At 38.0% G+C, this 21,608-nt stretch overlaps 2 protein-coding genes across 4 annotated transcripts in view; one reads left to right on the forward strand and one right to left on the reverse strand.

Moving 5' to 3' along the window:
* Window positions 1–2,513: 2,513 nt before the first annotated feature.
* On the reverse strand, window positions 2,514–6,615 carry kcnmb2a (potassium large conductance calcium-activated channel, subfamily M, beta member 2a). Its single transcript, XM_042496967.2, has 5 exons — window positions 6,430–6,615; window positions 5,889–6,011; window positions 5,534–5,704; window positions 5,068–5,263; window positions 2,514–3,307 (listed from the first exon to the last, which is right to left on the reverse strand). The coding sequence occupies exons 2-5, from the start codon at window positions 5,945–5,947 to the stop codon at window positions 3,023–3,025; spliced, it is 711 nt and encodes a 236-aa protein (XP_042352901.1). The 5' UTR covers window positions 5,948–6,011; window positions 6,430–6,615; the 3' UTR covers window positions 2,514–3,022.
* Window positions 6,616–17,622: 11,007 nt separating this feature from the next.
* LOC121951441 (TBL1X/Y related 1b) overlaps window positions 17,623–21,608 on the forward strand; it is a 33,848-nt gene continuing 29,862 nt past the window's right edge. The window contains exons 1-2 of one of the 3 annotated variants that reach the window (XM_088085205.1): window positions 17,623–17,698; window positions 21,187–21,253. The gene's annotated coding sequence lies outside the window, so the exon portion shown is untranslated. Of the gene's footprint in view, window positions 17,699–18,648; window positions 18,860–21,186; window positions 21,254–21,608 lie in introns of those variants that run through there. The other 2 variants (XM_042497765.2, XM_042497764.2) reach the window with 2 other exon arrangements.

Below are 21,608 nucleotides of genomic sequence, written 5' to 3' on the forward strand. Positions count from 1 at the left end.
ATCCTGTATTGATCCTCAAACACACTGTGTCACTAAACATACAATAGTGATACTTAAGTTTATCAATATTTTCTTACACCCCTACTTTGCTGTGGCCATGTCTTCTCTCTAGCAGGAAATGTCTGCTATTAGGTTACTTTTTTTTCTCTTGTTTGTTGTCTGTTTATAAAAACACATTAGCTCTGCCTGTGCAGTTCCTACTCGGTGCATAAACTCTGTGACAGTCCTACCATCGGTAAAAGGGGTAAAAGGAAAAAATGCAAACCAATAATGTGTGGGGCCACATATAGTATTCTGAACAACAAGCTGAAGCCCATTTAAATTTGGCCCAAGGGCCACATTTGGCCTCCAGGCTGGACTCTGGACATGCCTGGCCTAAATCGAGAACTTCAGTATATTACTTCCATGATCTAGGAAAGTTCAATCAACATTTGTGAACATGAGCTTCTCTCTAAAGGCAAAAACAACAACAAAAAAAAGGAAGTAAGTCTTGAACTTGGGATGTCATAAGGTATAAAGTCTGGAGCTGCTTCACAGACAGTAAATGTGAGACTGATTTTGTAGACCCGCAGGATATTTGTTTTCTTTTTTTATCCTAAAATGAGCTTTATTTTATTGGAGTGTTCTCCTGGAGCAGAAAATGGACCCACATACTCAGAACAGTCCTCTGGGTGCTCTCAGTGTCATCTGTAACATCTTTCTGAATTCATTGTCTGTGGAGCAGCTCCAGACTTTATACACCAGGATATTACAAATGTGAATTTAAGCACTCTATAGTCTTGAAATTTTGGGAGAGAGTTACTTATGCTAACTTGTGGTTTTTGGTCTGTCTTAAACCAAAATTAAAATTGGGTGTAGTTTCCCTTTAATTTCCATTACATAGGTCTAGAGTTCAGGGGGCACTGGCGTTTTTAAACTCAATTAAATATATGTACACCATATATTTACATACTGGTGTATAAAGATACGCAAAAAAGCAAGAAATTAACTGATGATGCTCAAAATTTTCTAGCAGAGGACCCCCATATCCTAGGTGACATATGCCCCCGCCTCAGTATTGACACAAAACATATGCCATTGGCCCAGTGCTTAGTGGTCATGGTCCTAAGTTGAAGTGCACAAACACAGTCATGTAGGCATAGAACAGTTATATTCTACAAAAATTAGGTCCTACTGTATGTGTGTTTTGATGCAGATGAAAACATTTAAAACTCTTCTTCTTCAAAATCTTAATCTTCAAAATAAACAATGTAAGGACATTCTGTAGTCTTGCTAGAAGTTTGTATGTGTCTTCTATGCTTTCTAGTGCACAAATATCCTGAGGAGATGATCTTTTATGTCTGTTCTAGGGCCTCAGTGTGTGACCACAAAGAGTCATACAGCAAAACCACCATATAATTTGGTTTGTATCACTACATTAAAACACATTCATCTGCTGTTTTTATATGTGAAATATCCTGGAGGTAAACTCTGCATGGTATGCTGAGGCAAGTTTTTCCTAGAAAAATATAAGCAAGTATACATTGTGTTATAACATCTCAATGACTTTGATTTTTAAAGATTGTGAAAAGCGTTGTAAAAGCTTCACCTTTATATGTTAATTGTGGTTTGGCAAGCTAAATTTTAAAAATAGTTTTTCCAACATCATCACAATCAAAAAGCAGGTTATATATCCGGTATGACAAAATTGTTTTCAAGTATGACAAAACTCAGTTTCAACCTAAATTAGGCAGTTGCTTTGGCTACCTGTAGAAATCTGCAATCTTTAACTTTAACTTCCAAGTACACAAGTTCGTATTAAATAAATGTATTTGCAGAAAATCAGCATTCTATACATTTTTTTGGCGTTATCTCAAATGACATAGGATTTAACTCTATAGTGTACCAGTTAGCCTAAAGTATGAATTGTGAGCCTTAATTACATTTCACCAATGTTTGGGGATCTTTCAAGGTCGTCCTGATTGTATAATATCCTGCCTGATAACATTTCAAAATAAATTGCTCCATAAAATTGCTTACTGTACTGAATGACATTGGTTGACTGCCAGTTTTTTGACAGAATGCTTTAATGCATAACAATAAACTGGATGTAATATTTCTTTGTGATATTAAAAACAACCAACTGGATATCATTTTTTTGTAATAAATTAAATTTATGGTTGGCACTTCTCATAAAATAATGCCGTGGCAGAAATGTTTGGCTTTATTTGATTTTAACACTTAATGTAGCTTTATGTAATTTAACCTTGAGGTCCACACAGTTATCTGGCATGACTTTTTTGTAACTATAATGTCTAATAAATCTTGAACGTTGTAATCACCTTTAAAGATTTTTATATAAATTGATGAGCAGTGATTAATACATTCAATAAATGGGTTTTTAATGAACATTTGCCTTATTTTCACTTCAGAAAGGGCTTTGGACATTAAAACAGCACGTCACACCCATGTACACCTTATTTTCATTAATGAAAGGCATTTCTTTGTGAGAGACCTCCGTTTATTATTTGGTCACCAAGAGTGTGGATATCAAATGAGAACATATAATTGTTTCAGGAAACAAACATACATGATCATCAAAACAGAGCAAAGTTTGAGAAAGCTCTCACCATTCCTCAACATTAACAGCCATATACAGAGGACATTTTTGAACAGACAGCGGCGTTTTCTCCCGTCAGTTTAAATAAACGTTGGTATTGTCATGTCTATTATTTTTTTTACTGTTAGTGAAACAAACTCGTAACCATTGAACATTTTTCAGTGTTTTAACACCATGCAAAAATCAGTCATAGCTTTCCCTATTTACATGTCAGACCGTTTCTGCCTTGGGACATTGAGTTCACTTTTTTAAACAGTCACATCCTCGATCCCGAGAGAAAGTCAGCTGTTTCAAATGTCTTAACCGAAGAGGAAAGTTTGCATGAGGTCACAGCAAGGTCACTTGGTTGAAACAGTCTCTTTCATGTCAGATACCCATCACCGAACCACCATATGCTTGGCTCTGACAGCTGCTGCACGCATTTCACCTCTTGATCTTCCCTATCTGTTCGCACAGTCTAGAGAGGTACTGTGTGAGCTTCACCATGACGATAATTAGGGCCCCTCCAGTGAGCATGCAGGAGGGCCACAGCAGCGAGTGGAAGACGACGCTGTGGTCGTACAGCCGCGTCAGGAGAACGCTCTCCTGCTGCTCGTGGGGGTCGTAGTAACAGGGCACTTGCTGGTTCACTTTCAGGCGCTCAGAGATGTTCATAATCATGACATGCATGGCCACGCTGTCCTTTTGGCACCTGGGCACGTAGAAACACTGTAAGGACAGGATTAAAGGGCGATCAGTTGGTCATACTTTTGATGCTAATACTTCAACTCCCAAATGACCATTTTAATAACAATCAGGGATTTTGGTTGATTTTTCTTGTGACAGCCCGACACCCATTAACTGCTAACTTACTTAATTTTAAGAGAGAGTGAAAGGAAAAAAAACATAAAATGATGAAAGTACAAAAGGCCTTTCATTTTGGTCCAATGCTTCATTGACTCAGTTTGAGCATTAGCACCATATTACAAAGATCTATCAATAATAAATATACATTTAGGGATGAACGATGATATCGGCATGTCATCAGTATCGGCAGATATTGGCTTTAAAATGACATATTGGAATCAGCCAACATGGTGATTTCTGTTGATATCACAAACCGGTATATTTTTCTTTTTTTAATTGATAACGTGAACATACACAAAAAGTCAACCCTATGCTAAGGCATTTTTATTATTTACACAATTGATAAATATTTCATACACTGAAAAGCTTTATATTTCCATCTGTTGGTGGGCCATCATTATAAGAGCATGCATAATATGATGTTAATTCCACTAAAGAAGAAACTTGATGATCACTAAAATTAGATAGGAAATAAATATATCGATATCGGTTATCGACCAAATGAGATGTTATGTATCGGCATATCAGATATCGGCAAAATATCCAATATCTTGCATCCCTAGTTAAATTTAAATGTTTTGTGATGCAAATGTCTTGCCTTTTATTTTGTTTTCTATTGGCTTTGCTGACAGACAGCTGTCTAGCTGTGTTAATATGTTAGCAAAAACAAAACATATATTTCATCATAGTTTTTACCATCAACAGGGTTCTCACGGTCATGAAATTCCTTGAAATGTTCTGAAATTATAAAAACTGTTTTCCAGGCCTGGAAATGGTTTGAAATTAACAGAAAGTTTTAGAAAAGCTTTATATATTATTTTGTCTATTGTTTAAAATATGATTTTTTTTAACCTAGAAAAACAGTCTGCAAAATACTTTTATCATCTTTTAGCATGTTTACATATAAATGCACAGTAACTCTCCCACTAGAGTGAAGAACTAAGGCATCAGAATAAGCTGCAGAGGTCACTGCTACAGGTAATCTTCTGGTTGTATCTTTTTTCAGGCTTCTGTTTAGGCGAATGTTTTTTCTTTGCATGGCTTTAGGGTTATATTGCAGCCTGATGGTTTGGCATGCTCTCCTTTATTGAGTTTTGCATTTTCATTTGGACATTTATTTTTTATAATAACATGGACAGGATTTTTTGGAACACAAAAAACGGAAAAACCCCATCCCTGTGGATTAGGCTTTATACTGCAGAAGCTGTGTGAGAGTTTGTAAACACGTGTTTTTATGTAGTTTTGTTGTTGTTAAATGCGGACCGCTATGACTTCAATTCATCATTTATCTTCTTTGTTTTTGGATTCCTCATTCGCTGGTGAGGAATGTGAGAAAAACTGTTTTCTTCACAAATTCAGTGTAACGCAGTGTGGTTACTTGATATACAAATGGTCATTTGTGGGGTGAAATTCTCCTGTATGAAGTTCTCCTGTATTTTCGTGATATTAAAGAAATTGCTCTTCATGTATCATCATTCAAATTGACCAGGGAAAAATACTGTTATTGACTTAACATTTTCTGAATTCTGAGCAGAGTGAGTCTACAGTCAGGCCAACCGCAGTTGTCAACATTTGAAACGGTTCAGTAATTCTCAGTATTTTCCCCCTGGCACTGTACTCACTTCAGAGCTGGTGTCCTGGGTCTCCTCATTGTGAGATAAGCGGCTGACACGGCCCGTGTTATTGATGCTCACGTAGACCTGCAGACAGGGGTATTTGGAGACTCTCCAGCAGTCTGACCCACAGTTGTAGGAACAGTTCATGTCTGCTGTGACCGTGGAGTTGAGCACAACACACACACCCTCCTCTGTCCACACACTGTGTTGACATTTAAATGAAGATCCAATTTAATGCAAAAAAAAAAAGAAGCAAAAAACATTGCGGGGGATCTCATGGTATGAAAGGTATAATTTGTTCCTGAAAATCGGGTTTCATAAAGTATTCATTTTTGCAATTTTCAGGTTGAGAGAGCACTGAGAGCAGTCTGTCAACAAGGACATCAGATGAATAAAACATGTTTCTGAAAGAAATATTAGCTTACACCGTTGTAGGATGTGTAAAAAAGACAATTCAACAACAGGCCTGTACCTGTCTGCATAGGAGCGTAATAAAGTGATCCCCAGGACAAAGTACATCATGACTGAGGACAGGATCATTCCCAGTCCCAGGAGGATGGCACGATCTTCACCGGCCTTTAGAGCTGTCACTGTCTTCTTCTTGTCCAATATATCTACCTCACGAAATTTCTGGTAGATTGACCTAATGATGAGGAAAATGAGAAGAGATTATTGTAGCTATTTTTAAAGCTACTGTGCAAATATTTTGGCACAAAAAAATCCAAGAGCATTAAAGTTAAATGTTTCTCCCTGAGCCATAGATGCCCCCTTTTTCCACTTTGCAATTTAAGTCAATTTTTAAGCCTGAGTTGGTGTGAATCTGTTACCTCCTTTCATTTCCTCTGCTTGCTCCTGATGCATTTTTGGCCCCCGCCACAAAAAACATCTTTCCTGATGATCCACGTCCTCCTTTGCTTGCTGAGGTGGAACGGAAGGATTGCTGAAAAGACCTGTGAATTATAACCAGTTTGTTGCCATGTTTAGCCGTCCCGAAGCACTAACAGACACTTTCACAGCCAGGATCAGTAAAGCAGAAATCCCAAGTCACTGTTACAAAGCAAATATGTAAGAAATCACACTTTACCTTTGGTGCATAGCTGCTGTCAGACTAACCACTTTTGTAAATATATCCAGCTTTGCACAAAATAATTATTGTATATAAACGTGTTCTGATCGCCCTGCAAACAGCAGTCCCTGATTATGAGAGTATTATGCAGCGTTGAGACAGGAAGCAGGCCTGTTATAGTGGTCTCCACCAGGTAAACATCTCATTTCAAACACAAAGAAACGCTACAAAGGGTAAACAAGGTGACAGATAGCCACAGATGAAAGGTGTTAATGCTGATGAAGCGCTTGTGAAAAACCTACCTGCTGTATCCTGCACACTTCTGCTGTCAACACAAAGTCATTGGGTCGTCTCTCGGTGCAACAACAACAACGCCTTGCATGTGCCTCCTCTCGCTCTGTGCTGGTCAGAAAACAAAGAATTCAATGCTACACATGCAGCTTTGGATCCATAAATGACATTTATTTTCAGATGAAAATTAATGGGCAAGTGAGACATTATGAGTTATTTGTTGTTTGTCTCCAAAGGGTTTACAGTAAGGTGAGGGTCAATGCAAACCCACTCTTGAGATTGCCAAGCATTTATTCCAAAACACAATTTAGAACAAATTTATTTACAAGGCCACACTATTAGTCCTGTGTGGTCACATGCTTATATATTAATCCTTTGAAACCTGGATAGACATCAGTTTTCATTTGCTGCATTCAGACGCCTGCACAAGTATTTAAACCTTCGAAATCTAAGCAAATTGGTTTGATGTCATTCAAAAACATGGAGAAAAAAGGCAAAGGCCAAATTTGAAAAAAATGTTCCACACATTGTAAGAAATAACTAAAAGAAAAAAGGGAAATTACCTTAAAACTTGTTTTAAAAAAACAGTGGAGGTAGATGAGAAAAATATACAAAAAATAGGGGGAAAAAATCCAGAAAATTATATTCATAGTAATTTGAATTATATATTTAAAATTATGTCACAGAAAAAGTATAATAAAATAAACATAGATTTCTTTTATATTTTATCACTCTATAAAGTAATTTTTTTGGTTTTAGATTTGCGAGAGAGATGTTCATGTTTACTTAAATATTTGGGCTGTCTTACACCACAGGAATAACTGAATGAATTTTGAAAATGGGCGTAGTTGCCCTTTAAAAAGTGTGCTCCATCACAAGTTATGACTGAAAAAGCAGTACTTATCAATAAAGCGGAAACCAACAGTCAGATGATATTGTTTGTTGACTCCCTGTCAGATGCAGAACAGATCAGATTTTATATTTTAGACATTTTGCAGCCATTTCCCAGTTATCTAACAATACAGTGAGCAGGCTCAACCTTTCCACAGAACAAGAAGCAGAATAGTTAGAAAACCAGCCAACAAGTTCCTCTTAGATGAGTAATTTCCTCATTGTACTACATTCCCAGCTCCTTCAGGGAAACGTTGCTGAGAGACAACCCTCGAGTGGAAATCTGAAGTAAACCGTAATGTTATTTAAATAAATGTTATTTACTTTTATGGTTTCCTCTAAATGTCCCCTGTGGTTTTACATGCATAGCCACAACAAAGGGTCACACTTACATGAGTTTTATGGCCTGTCTTACAACTTTCCAATTTTTCTCCTCTGTAAACACACACTGAATATGGCCACTTGAGTGCCTCAAGTTCCACACATAACAGTATTGATTTCAGCTAAACATGGACACACACAGAGGGACTGCCTTACTTCTTGTGCCAACTTTTAAAAGCTTTTGAGTGCAGTGAATTTGTAGCTGTGCCTCATACAGGCTGGTCTTACAGCTGCAAGTGACTTCCTACCTAATTACTTATAAGGCAATGGTTCTCAAAATCTTTTCAGTAGTGTACCCTCTTAATATTTTTCAACCAATACCCCCTGACTGGCGCAAAACATATTTGTTAGGAACATACAGAGAAAGATTTCGACTTGATTGCATTTTTTTTGCGGTTTATCAAACTTACATTAACTTATTTTATTCAACTTATTATAGTTTAAGTATTTAAGGAGATATTTTTACATAAAAAAATCCCACGTACCACTTGCAGTACTCTAAAGTTCTCCTTGGTGTACTCTTACCCCCAATGGTGTAATGGTGGGTACATGCAGGTATATGAGTTATAGCCACCTCGTTTTCTGACCATTAACAGTTTACCCACCTATCAGACAAAAAGCCGTTGGAATATAAAGGAGAGTATATCCAATCTGTAACCTACTCATCTCCCTAATGGCACATCAAAACTCTTCATCTACCACTACACCTCTGCATAGCCCCATCTGAGAAATCCTTTCACAAAAGATGGACAGTGACGCTGTCCTGGATGATATATTGGACAGGGAGTCTCGTGGCTTTTAGCCTGCACTTGCAGGGCTTTTCAAGACACCTTTAAACAAATACAAAAAGTTCAAAATGTAAAGCATATATTTTTCCACATTTCAGATTGGTCTTATCAAAGATCATTTATCATTTTTCCTAATTATCAGAATTGACAGAGGCAGAAATTTCATCCATTTGAGGCAATAAAAAAGCTTTAAAATTTAATTTGATTCTATTCATTTTTTTGGTCACATGAATTCATAACAAAAATGTTTTTCGTGAAATGTAGAAGTTGTCAGTGTCCTCAATCTAATAAAAATAATAAATAAATGCTAATGTTTAGGATAAGGCGGAGTCATTATTAGTATCCTTGTGGCCTGAGGGGTAGAAGCTCGTCCTGAGTCATGGGAGCTCATGAGACCCCTGGAGGTCTGAAATTGTTGAAATGAAAAACATTTAACTTAAAACTTGTCATATGTTGAAAATTGGTTCTGATAGACAGTCACCAGCTTGAAAAACGTTGTTTATATGAATTTGCATCCTTCTTCATATCTCGCTTATTCAAAAAGCTACTGAGTCTGCAGTGTCACCACATGAAGCACTGGAGGGAGACAGTCTTTGTGTGTCTGAGGAGAGGAGAGCACCAGTGTGAAACTGCTTACTCCAGCAGCAGCTTATTGTTCACATTTTCCTATTATCAGTTTAATGAACTACATATCCCGAGCCAGAGGCTGATAGAATCAGCCGACCTCACTGCATATTCTTTATGGCTGTGTCCTTGGTTCATATTTCTTCCAGCTGCCTCTCTCCCATATTGGTAGACTGAAAACGTGACTGAATGAGTGATAAACCAAAATGCCATGTGGTAGATCACATAACTGTAGAGCAGGTGTTATCTTATACATGGATTATTGAATGGGCCTACCAGGGCCGGAGGGCCCTTGGGCAGACAACATCTGTTTATCTTCAGTGTGAACTAATTATTGAAGTCCAACTGAAGTGTTTCAACCAACGGCAGCAAATGAGAATTCTGCTTTACCTGCAGAATGTAACTGAAAGACATGCAAAACAAATACAGAAAGGCGTAAAACGTCGACAAACACTCAAAACTACAGAGAGACACAAACTACCACATAGACACAAAACAAATACTAAAAAATGTGAAACAACACAACTGCAGGGACACGCAAAATTAGCACCAAGTTATGCAAAACAAACACGAAGAGACAAAAAATGACTACAAAGTTATGCAAAACAACCATAAACAAAGATAAACTGGCTACAAAGAGATACAAAGCAACCACAAAGTAATGCAAAAGAACCATAAAGAGACACAAGATGACTACAACAATACAAACAGCCACAAACAGATTCAAAATAAACACAAAGAGACAAAAACAGGCTACAAATACACAAAACAATTACAAAGAAATGTGAAACCACACTAATGACCATCAACACATGCAAAAAAAACACAAAGAGATGGAAAACACCCTCACAGACTGACTACAAAGAGATGCAAAACGACTTTTAAGAGATGCAAAAAGACAAAAAAAGTGATTTAAAACTACCATAGAGATTTAAACTGAGTACAAAGAAACAAAATAGCCACCACTTGATGCAAAACAGCCATAAAGAGACACAATATGATTACAGAGAAGGAAAAAAAAAGCCAGAAAGTGAAGCAGAACATCCACAGAGACAAAAACTGATGACAGACACAAAATAACCACAAAGAAATGTGAAATGACACAAAAGCAATCAAAAAAAGAAATGGAACATCATCTCAGTGACACAAAACAATCCCTAACTGCAAAGCAAAACAGCCAGAGACACAATCTGACTACAAACACACAAAATGACCACAAAGATCCATCCTTTAGATTTTACTGAGCTCATATTACATGTACATCATAAAAGTGAAAAAAAAGTGTATGTAACCTATAGAGACTAAATGCCTGAGGGCTTGGATGTGATCCTGCAAATATTGCTTTAGTACAGCAGTTGTTTACTTTCATTAACAGCCCTGTGGAATTCGAAGCTCGGCCTGCTATCAACGCGCTCTTTGACGAAGAATGTCTCAGGATGTATTTTTTGCCTTGTCCTTCCAGTGATTATTGCCTCCCTGTCAGTTGTCCTATAGTGTTTGGGGTCTTTAAAAAGTCACATGCTCCACTACACAGCACCCCACAGAGGTATGGCAAATCAATAAACACTTACCTGAGGTCCACACATAGGCAGGGGCGGATTATAAGACATTGGCCCCTGGGGCACAGATATAGAAACGGCCCCACCTCCTCTTCTACATAGGAACAAGACACGGAGACTTTATAGCTGTTATGTTTTGGGGGATTTTGTGTCTCTAAGTCATTTGTGTCTCCTTCTGGTTGTTATGTGTCTTTTTGTAGTTGAGGGAATTTTGTGTCTCTTTGAGTTTATTTGTTTGGAGATTTTTGGCTATTTTGTTTCGCTTTGTCAACACATTGTTTCTCCTTGTGTTTTTTTCTTGTGTGTGTCTTTTGTAATCAAATGCGATTCTTTAGATAATTTAGTGTCTATGGGGGTGGGGGGGGGTAGACATTTTTTTCTCTTTGTAATTTTGTGTAGTTATTTTATGTCTCTCTGCAGTCCCTCTGCATCTTTTTGTGGTCTTAATGTGTCACCTTGTGGTTGTTTTTAGTCTTTTTATAGTCATTACAGTCTCTTTTGTCTCTTAGTCTCTTTGCAGATGAAAATTAAAGACACCACAAACTGATGCAGAAAAGACACAAACTGGTGTGGAAAAATTCCCTCGAATGCAAGAAATTACGTGTTTGACGCTCTGAATTTTCTGGCAGAGGGCCCCAAACCTCCCATTCCATATGTGTCCTCCCCAGTGTTGAAACAAAACCTACACCCTTGCGTGCACTCACTGGCAAGCCAACTAGACAGTGTGAGTAGTGCTTGGCTTTATACACTGCATATCTCAAGCATATTGTCGACACAATTCATATTATTTTACACAATGTGAAAATCCAGTCATCCATTTCTGATTGATTTATGCGTATTTTGCAGTATTTTATTGTCTTGTTGCTTCTTGAACACTGAGGTGAAAAACAGCCATCATTATCACCCGATTAAAATTCATCAATGCTCTCGATAAAAAAGATCTCACACTGCAGATCAATTTAAAAAGCCCACACTGCAGCTCAGTCTGAGTCCTCATGGATCCATTTCACATGTCTCAGACTAAAACTCTTTTGTGCTCTTAGCTCCGTGCTGTGTGTTGACCTTCTGTTGTGGGCTGGATCTTTTTTGAGCACATTCAGTCTCAGTGTTTCTCTGTGGTGCCTGTAATAATCTCTTGTCTTTGCACATCTAAATTACAGTAAGCCCCAGCTTTTGTGTGTGTCTAGTGTGCGCTGAGCTGAAACAGCAGTGGTAATTATGTATAATCTGTAAGATCCTACCTCTTGTCGCAGTGTTGTTATGATAATCCAGACTTTGGGCTACAACTGTCAGCAGTGGCTCTCCAACGTGGTCTCTCCCAGGGACAGCAGCTGGCTACCTCTTATTTAAACTCTTTCCCCAAGTGAACAGAATGCCTGCCATACCTGTGTGAGTAACATGAGTTCCCCGCACAATGTCGTCATGCTTAAAATGAGTCTGTCCAGCACAATGCAGGCTGGACTGTGGGCCTGTCCCTATGTTTGTTGCAGGCACTGCTGTACATCCACAGAGGAATTCAGGAGCGGTTATTTCAAACATCTCTGCCTGTCCATGTTACAAATGTTCTGTATGTATAGGCAACTCTGAGGCCACAGCTTCAGGGACTGACACGGAAATATAGTCATGTCTTACCACAAGGTGTCTCTGCAGCCTCAGAAACTGGAGAAAGATAAAGTAGGGGGTGTCCCTCTTTGATTCATTACCAAGCAGATAACATGGAATGATGATGCTTTTATTTTGGCAAAATGACAGGTGCAAATGTGTGAAATATGATTTATAATTGTGAACAAATACCTTAATCAAGGCCAGTTTGGTTATTATGCTGGTTATAAATGTAAAAAAAATGTATGCCATCTGGTACCTTGTTGGCATTCAAAGTACAAAAAGAAATTCCAAGTATGAATTAATTTGTTTTTATTGTGAATTATAAAATGATCTGCTGGCCACCCTGCACCCTATCATGCCATACTGGGCTCGTCCAGGCTTTAAATTGAGTGTCACAGACATACTAGCTGTTGCATGCTCTTGACTGAAAACAATAGGTGCGCAGTCTCTGTAGATGGATGAGCCCTCTTATCTGCAGTCTTTACCCTCTTATCTGCAGTCTTTACTCATCCCTGTTGGTGCATGTGATTATGAGAGTCCCTTATAGCAGCAGCATGAGATTCAGCTTGAAGTGTGCACTGTTTACCTCTTTACACGCACTGCCTCCTCCGAGCCTCATCTAATGCTGGCCAGAGAGGACAGTACAATACAAGACAATCTCCCTGAAGAACTCCAGAGCTCTCACCTGCCTCTTTGCTCAGATGCTTTCCCCTCTAATTATACCCCAGTCTTACATTTAGCCTTGAAAAAATAACAGCCCCTTTTTAACATCCGGTGAGACAACAGGAAAACACGTGCAGAAATATAGCAGGATAAGAAAAAAAGACTCAGTTGCAGACAGAGAGGCCTTCAAATTTATTTGAGGTTGGGCCTAAACATAGCTACAAAGAGGTGCAGACTGTCTTTGAGTACTAAATTTGGAGGTGAAACAACACAGTTACGGGGGATGAAAGGCGATTCTGCTTCTTTGTTTCCTCGGATCTAAAAATAGCTCTTGCTGAGCAGGCAGTGGAGCTGAGCTGCAGTCCCTTCTCCTGCTCCCTTTTCCTCATTTTCTGTCTCTCACTCTCTCACAGACATAATTCATCTTGTTAATGATGCATGTGCGGTGGGCTCTGTTGTGTAACAGCTATTAGGTCATGTTGTTCTGGCCCTATATTTGAGTGCTATTATTTAACAAACAGCATGTGGCTTAGACACAAGGAGTGTTATTTGTTTGTGAGGTGATTGAGTGGAGTGTCACCTGTGCTGCTGTTCATCCCTCTGTTGTAATAAGTAATACAGTAAACCCCAGTCTTAAGGTTGGGACTCTTCAATGTGCATATTTTTCATCATCAGTGGATTAAAAACTCATCAATATCATCAATGTATCTCGTGATGGGGGCGTTTATTTTAAGAAATTACCAACATTTGTAACTGCAAATAAAGAAAACACAAATCATCAGCTTGTCAGATTTCCTATCCTCTGCATGTTCACTTATCCAGACTGGATGATGAAAGTCAAGTTACAACAGCTTCTTGCCAGTTGGCATCGGATGGCAATATGACATCAGAAAGACGATGCGTTCAAATGTCCGGCAGACAGTAGATTTCTGTTGGAATGAAAACTGAGTTCACAATATTTAAAATGTCTAATGATGTTAGAATTTCATGTTGTGTAGATATAACATTATAACGTTATGCAGATTTTGAGTTTGGTTTTACGTTATTGTGTTTTTATTGTTTTTATGAATGTGAACAGCTGACTGCTTGAATTTCTCTCAGGATAGTATCTATCTATCTATCTATCAAGATGGTGTTGGCACAAGACGTTTGGAAGAATTTGGTTTTTGGTGACTTGAGGACAAAAAACCAACAAAATATCAACAGCATCTCATTAGTATTTTACATCAAATCAACTTTCACATCACATGTTGTCCTAACATTATTTTTTAACATTTTTTATTTTTTATTTTTAAACATCACAATCTAAACTCAACCAAATATCAACAATATTGGCAGCCAGCTGGGTTGTGTCATGTAGAAACATCAAAATTCGCTACACTGCCACAGCAAAAACATTCCATGAAAACTCACAATCTTAACAATGAAGCATCTTTAAAGTCTGTTATCACATCGTGTCATATCACATGATATTGTATTGTCGTATCATATCATAACATATGGTATCATATCATATCATATCATATCATATCATATCATATCATATATCATATATCGTATCGTATCGTATCGTATCGTATCTATATATCTATATCTATATCTATATCTATATATATCTATATCTATATATATATATATATATATATATATATATATATATATATATATATATCTATATATCATATAGCATCGTATTGTATCATTTCACATCTTATCATATTGTATCGTATCATGGTATCATATCATATATCATATAGCATTGTATCAGATTGTATCGCATCTCATCATATCACATCATATCATATCACATCTTATGGTATGGTATGGTATCATACATATGGTATTGTATCATATCTTATTGTACTTGTAACAAGGGATTTTAAAGAGTTTTCAAGTTTAAAAAAAACCTGCTCATATCATAGCTTGATATCTTTTCTGTCTTATTTTTAAAAAGATGAACAGCTTACCCGATTTATCCTTTTCTTAGATGTAGCTACTAATCTGCTGTTCATTTTGTTTCTTCTTTATACAAAAATGAAAAAGCAATACTGTTGTTGCTAAGGCAGTTGTTAAAGCTTTCTGCCACGTGTGTGGCAGTATCCAAGCAATTACACAATGCCAACAGGTCCAGCACATATTTTTCAGTGTTGCCGCTGTGCTCACATAGCAACCTCGTGTTATTGTCCTGCAGATTAGTTCCCCGCCCCCACACAGATACCATACTGCTGTATTCCTTCCAGTCTCACATTTATGGAGGGAAACTGCTAATCTCACCGTATGGAGAACTACTGCACTATGTTGGCACAAACAGAATTTAGAATGTAGTAATGAGATTTTTTTACAATTATATGTATTTTTTTACATCATTTTACTGTGTGTGCTTGTATTGTATGTAAAAAAAAGGATGAGTAGGATTTACAGTCAGAGAAGAGGTCAGTCAATTCACAATATTCACCCGTCGAGTGAATCATATATTGCGTAAAGCTTGGCATCGGAGAGGAGGAATTTGCTTCACATTTCTTCACTGGCAGCCAAAACACCCTCGCACAGTGGGAGTGATGGAGCACATATTTCTGTTTCTCCTGGCTTGTAGAGAAAGAGGCCATAGGCAGAGTGTGGGAAATCACCCGTAAATGAAGTAATAGACGCAAGCAGCACTGAAACTGAAACCTGTTCTGCAGGATTTTGTGCAAGTATCCCCTATCACTGGGTTTTTGATATGAGTAGTAGTGTCCTCTTAGTGTTCCTCTGTGTAAAGAAATGATAATGCCATGTAAGATCCAGATCCCCCAACCATATTAAATATGAAAGGGGGGTCCTCTGCCAGCACATTTTGAGCATCAGACACTTAATTTCCTGCCTTCTGGTGATTTTTTATGCACTAATTTGTGTAGTTCCTGCATCAATTTATTGTGTAAACATGTATTTTGTCAAAAATAAAAGTCCTTTGCTTGTTTCATGTTTTACTGTGGGGGGAGGGGAAAATGCACATGATTTAAGTATTGAGAGTGAAATTTCCCCTGCATTCCCCTCGAAATCTTCGCCTTGGCTTGACCATATTGGTGACTGTGTGGCACAAGATATTAGACAGGGAGGCCTCTGGTAGACAAGTTGCAAGGATGTTGACAAAGGGCCAGATGAGCACTGATATAATTGAGTGGGAGGATCAAACAGCTCAGAGGCTGAGAGGTAGCAAAGAAAAATATCAGTGGACTGCAGCAGCGTACAGTGTCTGCCACAGCCAAACCTATCACTCAACAACACAGTTAATCAGATAGGCTACACATCTGATTGTATGCAAATGCAATACTTACTCAACCGATGCCAAGCAATTTCTGCAGTGCTACATCATTTGCCTCACAACATTGTGGTTGTTCTTTGTTTGTCAGGATGCACAGAGTATGAGAAATGAAGACAGAATGTTGTTATGGCAGCTACGATTCCTAGCAGGGATTATTACATTTGTGGTAACATTTCCACAAACTATGTACTGAATATGCTGCACACTTGCCGGCTGTTGTGATTTAACCCTTTAAAACCTGGGGCAGCATCATTTGTCTTGTGCTGCTTTCATATGTCTTCGACAAGTATTTAATCCTTTGAAACCTGAGCAAATTGTTGTGATTTCTTTCAAAAAATTGGGGGAAAGCCAATGTGCAACTTGGTAATTAATGTTCCACAAACTGCGAGAAATTAGTAGTGATACAACATTATTTTTTTAATAAAATTGTAATGATTATTTCAATAGGGAATATGTATATATATGTGTGTGTGTGTGTGTGTGTGTGTGTGTGTGTGTAGAGAGAGAGAGAGAGAAAGAGAGAGAGTGAAGGGAAAAGAGATTAAAATATGTTTAGCATAATCATTATAATTGTAAGCACTTTCTCCAAATCTTGTTTGCCTTGCTGTTTAAAAAAAACATTATTTATTTATTTGACACATTTTCAGGTTATTTCCTTGTACTTTTTACTTAATTAATTTATTGCATAATTTTGGGCATTTCTTCTTTTGTTTCTCATTGCCCTCTTTGTATGTTTTTGAAAGAACTCAAGCAAATTTCCTAAGCTTCCGAAGGGGTTAATGGCCCCAAATACCACATTTCATGCTATGTCATCATCTCACATAGGAAAAGATTGAGGCAGTGCAGCCACTCAAATGGGGACATTCACTAATCACAGCCAAACATGGTACACTGTGATACAAGATACACTGAAATTTGAAGGTCAGCCCATATTTTTCAAAATGAGCATTCTATATTTCATAACCAGAAGGTGTTTTGCCAAGTTTTCACTCAAAAGGAATTTGCTTTGGCGTTTGGTGCATACACACATGAATAGAAATAAAGGGTGCAACAGTCGAGAATCTAAATCTCACTTCGAAATTATCACGCCGTGCATATGCTCAGGCTATATTCTTCGTTTGGAATATTGCAGAAATTAATATGATTATGGATTATATATACAGTAAAAAAAAATCTGTGTAAAACACAGATTGCAATGATGATGTAAGCTTGTTGTTGACTTTCCCAGTCTGAATGACTGAGCAGAGGATAGGGGGTGGGGTGTCATTAATCCATGGCTAGTGATGACCAGGCAGGCAGAAATGGGGTGTAGTGGGGGATGGGCGAGGACGCTGTTGTTATGACTGGTGCTTGGCTGCGGGACAAACTTCCAGAGGCCTGTTTTTTTTCCCCTTTTCCACCTCACTGGTCGGTTTCAACGAGGAAATGTGGCTCCATTTTGCTGTGAACCTGTCAAACGGACCAGGAGGTAATATTTAATCAAAGCTTGAGGGCGGCTTTTAGCAAAACACGAGGTGTTGTTTGGTGCTTTTGGAAAATATAGGTTAGTCACCGATATAGCGTTACATCCTAGTTCTGCTTGGTGCAGTGATGGGATGCAACTAAGTACAAGTGCTGAAGTGGCCTGTATTTTAGTACAAATTGCAGGTACTTAACTTGAGTCTTTTCATCCCACTTATACTATTACTCCACAACTCCATTACTTTGCTAGATTTATCTGAAATCTTTAGTTAATAGTCACTTTACAAATTATTTTGCATTAAAAAAAAAAAAACATGAGAGCAATATGTATGTCTTGTTACAAAAACTAACTCTCAATATTTTATACAAGGACAGCTGAAATGATTAGTCGATTAATCAATTTATTTAGTCAAACATTCATAGAAGCATTAACATTTTAGTAATTTTATATATTTTTTCTTTCCTTCTAGTTTTTGAATAGTTTTAAGCTTTTTTCGTATTTTTTCCGAATGGGATATTTTGGCAGCTATTTTAATAAATGGTAAACAATAATAAATAATAACATATTTATTGCTTTTTAAAAGCAACTATTTTTAACTTTAAGTGACACCCCCCTTGTGTTAATAGTTTTGAATTATTATTATTATTTATTTTTATTTTTCTGAATCGGGCACTTTTGCTTTTCATACTTGAACTTTATTTTCCAGATTATACTTTTATCTTATCGGAGTATTTTCATAGTGTGGCATTAATACTTTTATTTAAGTAAAGGATCTAAATACTTTCTCCGCCACTGGCTTGGTGTACGTTTAAATCAATAATGTTGTTACATATCTAGTTTTCTTACATAAGTTATCCAGACTACGTTACTGTATTTCGCACACTGCCGTCGTCACGATTAATCGCTGTCTTTAGCGAGTGGCGCTTTGAAATAACAGTAGTTACAGGCAGCTCATTTTCGCCTGCCGGGTCACTCCACTGTGTCGACTGTCTGAAGCCTTTGCCTGGTTCTTACCGCCTGGCTTAGTTTAAATATTATAACCTATCGATAGTTAATACAAGTGCGTAAACGGCCCGTCTTGCTATCGATCAAAGAGATAACATGGTCTTGACTTGAGACACAAGAGCTGAGGAAGATATCGTCAATTGAAAGGTTTTATCCAAGTAGGTGCGAGATTATAGCAACACTGTCATTAGCCTAGCATGCTAAGTGTTAGCCACCTAGCTAGCGAGTTAGCAGGTCGAGAGTGGTAACGAGCTGACGGACTCACTATGCCCGTCAGAAATGTTGTTTTGTTGTACTCAGTTGCTATATAAAACAACTTAGCACAACGCGATTTCACATAGCGTTAACTGCATTAGTTTGGTAGCTAATAGCCGTTGGCGACCTGTAAAACATAAACGTTAGACCGCCTTGCCGGACTGGCATGTGTGGTGACGGTTACAGCCGCCGCCAATGCAAAACTAATGTTAACTCGCATGTTAGCTAGCGTGCTAGTGGCTCAAGGCAGTACAGAGGGGCACTGCGTTGAAATGGTTTGTAAATAAACTGGTAATTATAGTAGTTGACGAAGTTAACAGGAAGACGCGCGAAGTGCGTGTTCAGTTGACAATTGCAAGTAATAATAGCGCCGATAAAGCCCGTTAACATCCCCCCATTCACTCAGTGACCCATGACATGTGGACAATTGTCACCCTGTACAAGTGTATAATAAGATAAATGACTGTAACACTCCACAGATAAAAGGCTGCAGCACATTTTAGCTTTCTACAGATTGCAGAGGCGACATTTGATTCCGGTGTTTCTTACAGTTATAAAATGCATTTATCACAATCATAAGCCTGGGCCGGCGACTTGGTGCCTCATACAGCGTGTCGGTTAACGTACTCACTGTAGTTTGTTAAGCCCATTCAGTCGCCACCTTGCGTGGGGGGATGGGTAATGTATTTCTGCCAGTATCTTGCCACGCAATTTTGCAGATTTCACAACCGGCAGATTAGTATGTTGCATGTTTTTAACTTGCACGAAATCAGTTTGCCTTGAGAAGGGACAGCTGAAGCAGGTCTAATAGTTCATAAACAACCTTTCTTCTGTTATGGCCACAAAACAACATGAATTGAATGTATGTACATGCAAACAAAACTAAAAAATCATAGTCTTGGCCCCAGTTGGTGACACAGTACCAGGAATGAGATGCTGGTTACTATTGTAGGTGGAAATAATTTTAAAATGTGTAAAATTACATTACCAAACAATACGTGTACACGTACAGTTAAGTTGAGCTACTGTTACACCTTGAGCAGGCCATTTAACTGGACTACTGTCCTTGTCCCAGTATACAAGCACCGGGGGGAGAATTGATTTATTGACTGAAGTATGTCCGACTCCACCATAGTAGGTGGCGATGTGTCCCCTTTCAGCTAGTTGGTTTGGACGTTCCTCTGGATGATCCTTTGTATCACATGCTACGCAAGTTAGCAAGCAGCAAAAGGGTTGCACATTGAATGGTGAAAACTTGGATAAGTTTTCGGGGTTGTAAATTTCGTGCATACTCTACGCTTTACTTGGTACCTTTGTCTTGTTTTGTTTTACTCCCTTCTTCTGCGTCTTCTTCTGTTGTTTTGCCTTGCTTTCTCCTATAAATTTATGCTGCTCTATTTCTGGGTCAAAGCCTGGCATGGCTACTTTGGAGCATGTGCAGAATGCCCAGGCCAGTTCAGGTCTGATTGAGGCTCACACATGAAAGAGTAAATTGACTCCCAAACGTGTTACCTAGGTGTGTTAGTTTGACTTGATTCCAGTGGAAAAGTCCAGTTTTAGTAGAAGTAATACAATAATGTTACTTTTTCTAACATCATTTAAACATACCCGATGACAAGTCTGTTTATTTTACTCAAACCAAACATATAAGCATACTTCCCCTTTAATTATGATGCTTCAGGTACAGTTACGCCTTGCATAGCATGAATATCTCCAGGCTGTTTTGGCTTATTACATAGCTGTCCCAGTTTCTTTCATTGTTTGGTGACACGCCCCTTTGTTCATAACACTTTCCTTTGCTGCCTTTTCACCCACTCTCTGACAAGCTGCTGCTAAAATGTCTATCTTTAATGAAGGTTGTTTGTCACAGCACTGATGGGGAATCTTCTGTGAATTTTTGAATATGGTTGTGCAGCTTAACCAAGATTTAAACACAAATGAAATGTGCTAAAAGTGCAATACTCAGGAAAGATAGGACAGATTACTAAACTGCAATACATGGCGGGAGGTTGTCTGAAGTATGTGAAGCATGCCAAGGGGACTATTGAATGGAAGTAATGTTTTTTTGTGATAAATAATTGATAGTAATAGTACAACAAGTAGATGTTGCTGCACACAGTATTGAAAAATGTTAACATTTTTTACTGCAACACATTCCACAATGGAGAAATAGTGCAATCAATGATCCAGCTGTGATGCAAAAGTATAATTCAGTTTCTATCTCTTCGTCTCAGGGGCTGAGAGTTCTTGCTGAGGACAACAGAGCCATGATGCGCCTCTGAAGACATCCTGATCACATGGGTAGTGTATCTCATTCTTTATTGTTGCAGCTTTTTTTCCCCACATGTTTGTTTTGTCTGTGTCTATGGCTGCACACTATATTGCTGTCTGGAATATCACATTGCTAAAGTGTCAGGAGTCACATAGAGCAGAGGATGGCTGTAATTTATAGTTTTTTAAATTAAATCCATCCAGTGGGATAAGTGGTGCAGAAATGACTCAGGCTACATCCACAGTAGGGCTAAGTATTGTTTTAAAAATTATGATAACCCCACTGATACGAGTACCTTTAAACCGGTGCCCAAAGAGTACTTCATTCAATACCCGGTGTATGAATGGAGTGGTGTGTATACCCTAAAACTTCAAGTAATTGGGG

Source organism: Plectropomus leopardus, chromosome 12 (genome assembly GCF_026936395.1).
Source record: "Plectropomus leopardus strain MGB_pleo_1.0 chromosome 12, ASM2693639v1, whole genome shotgun sequence".
Lineage (NCBI taxonomy): Eukaryota > Metazoa > Chordata > Actinopteri > Perciformes > Serranidae > Plectropomus > Plectropomus leopardus.

Coding starts and splice junctions, on each gene's coding strand:
- kcnmb2a (XM_042496967.2), bottom strand. CDS start 5,947: ATGTTTTTTGTGGCGGGGGCCAAAAATGCATCAGGAGCAAGCAGAGGA. Junction 5,705..5,888: donor AGCAGAGGAAATGAAAGGAG/GTAACAGATTCA, acceptor CCTCATCATTAG/GTCAATCTACCAGAAATTTC. Junction 5,264..5,533: donor TTACGCTCCTATGCAGACAG/GTACAGGCCTGT, acceptor ATGTCAACACAG/TGTGTGGACAGAGGAGGGTG.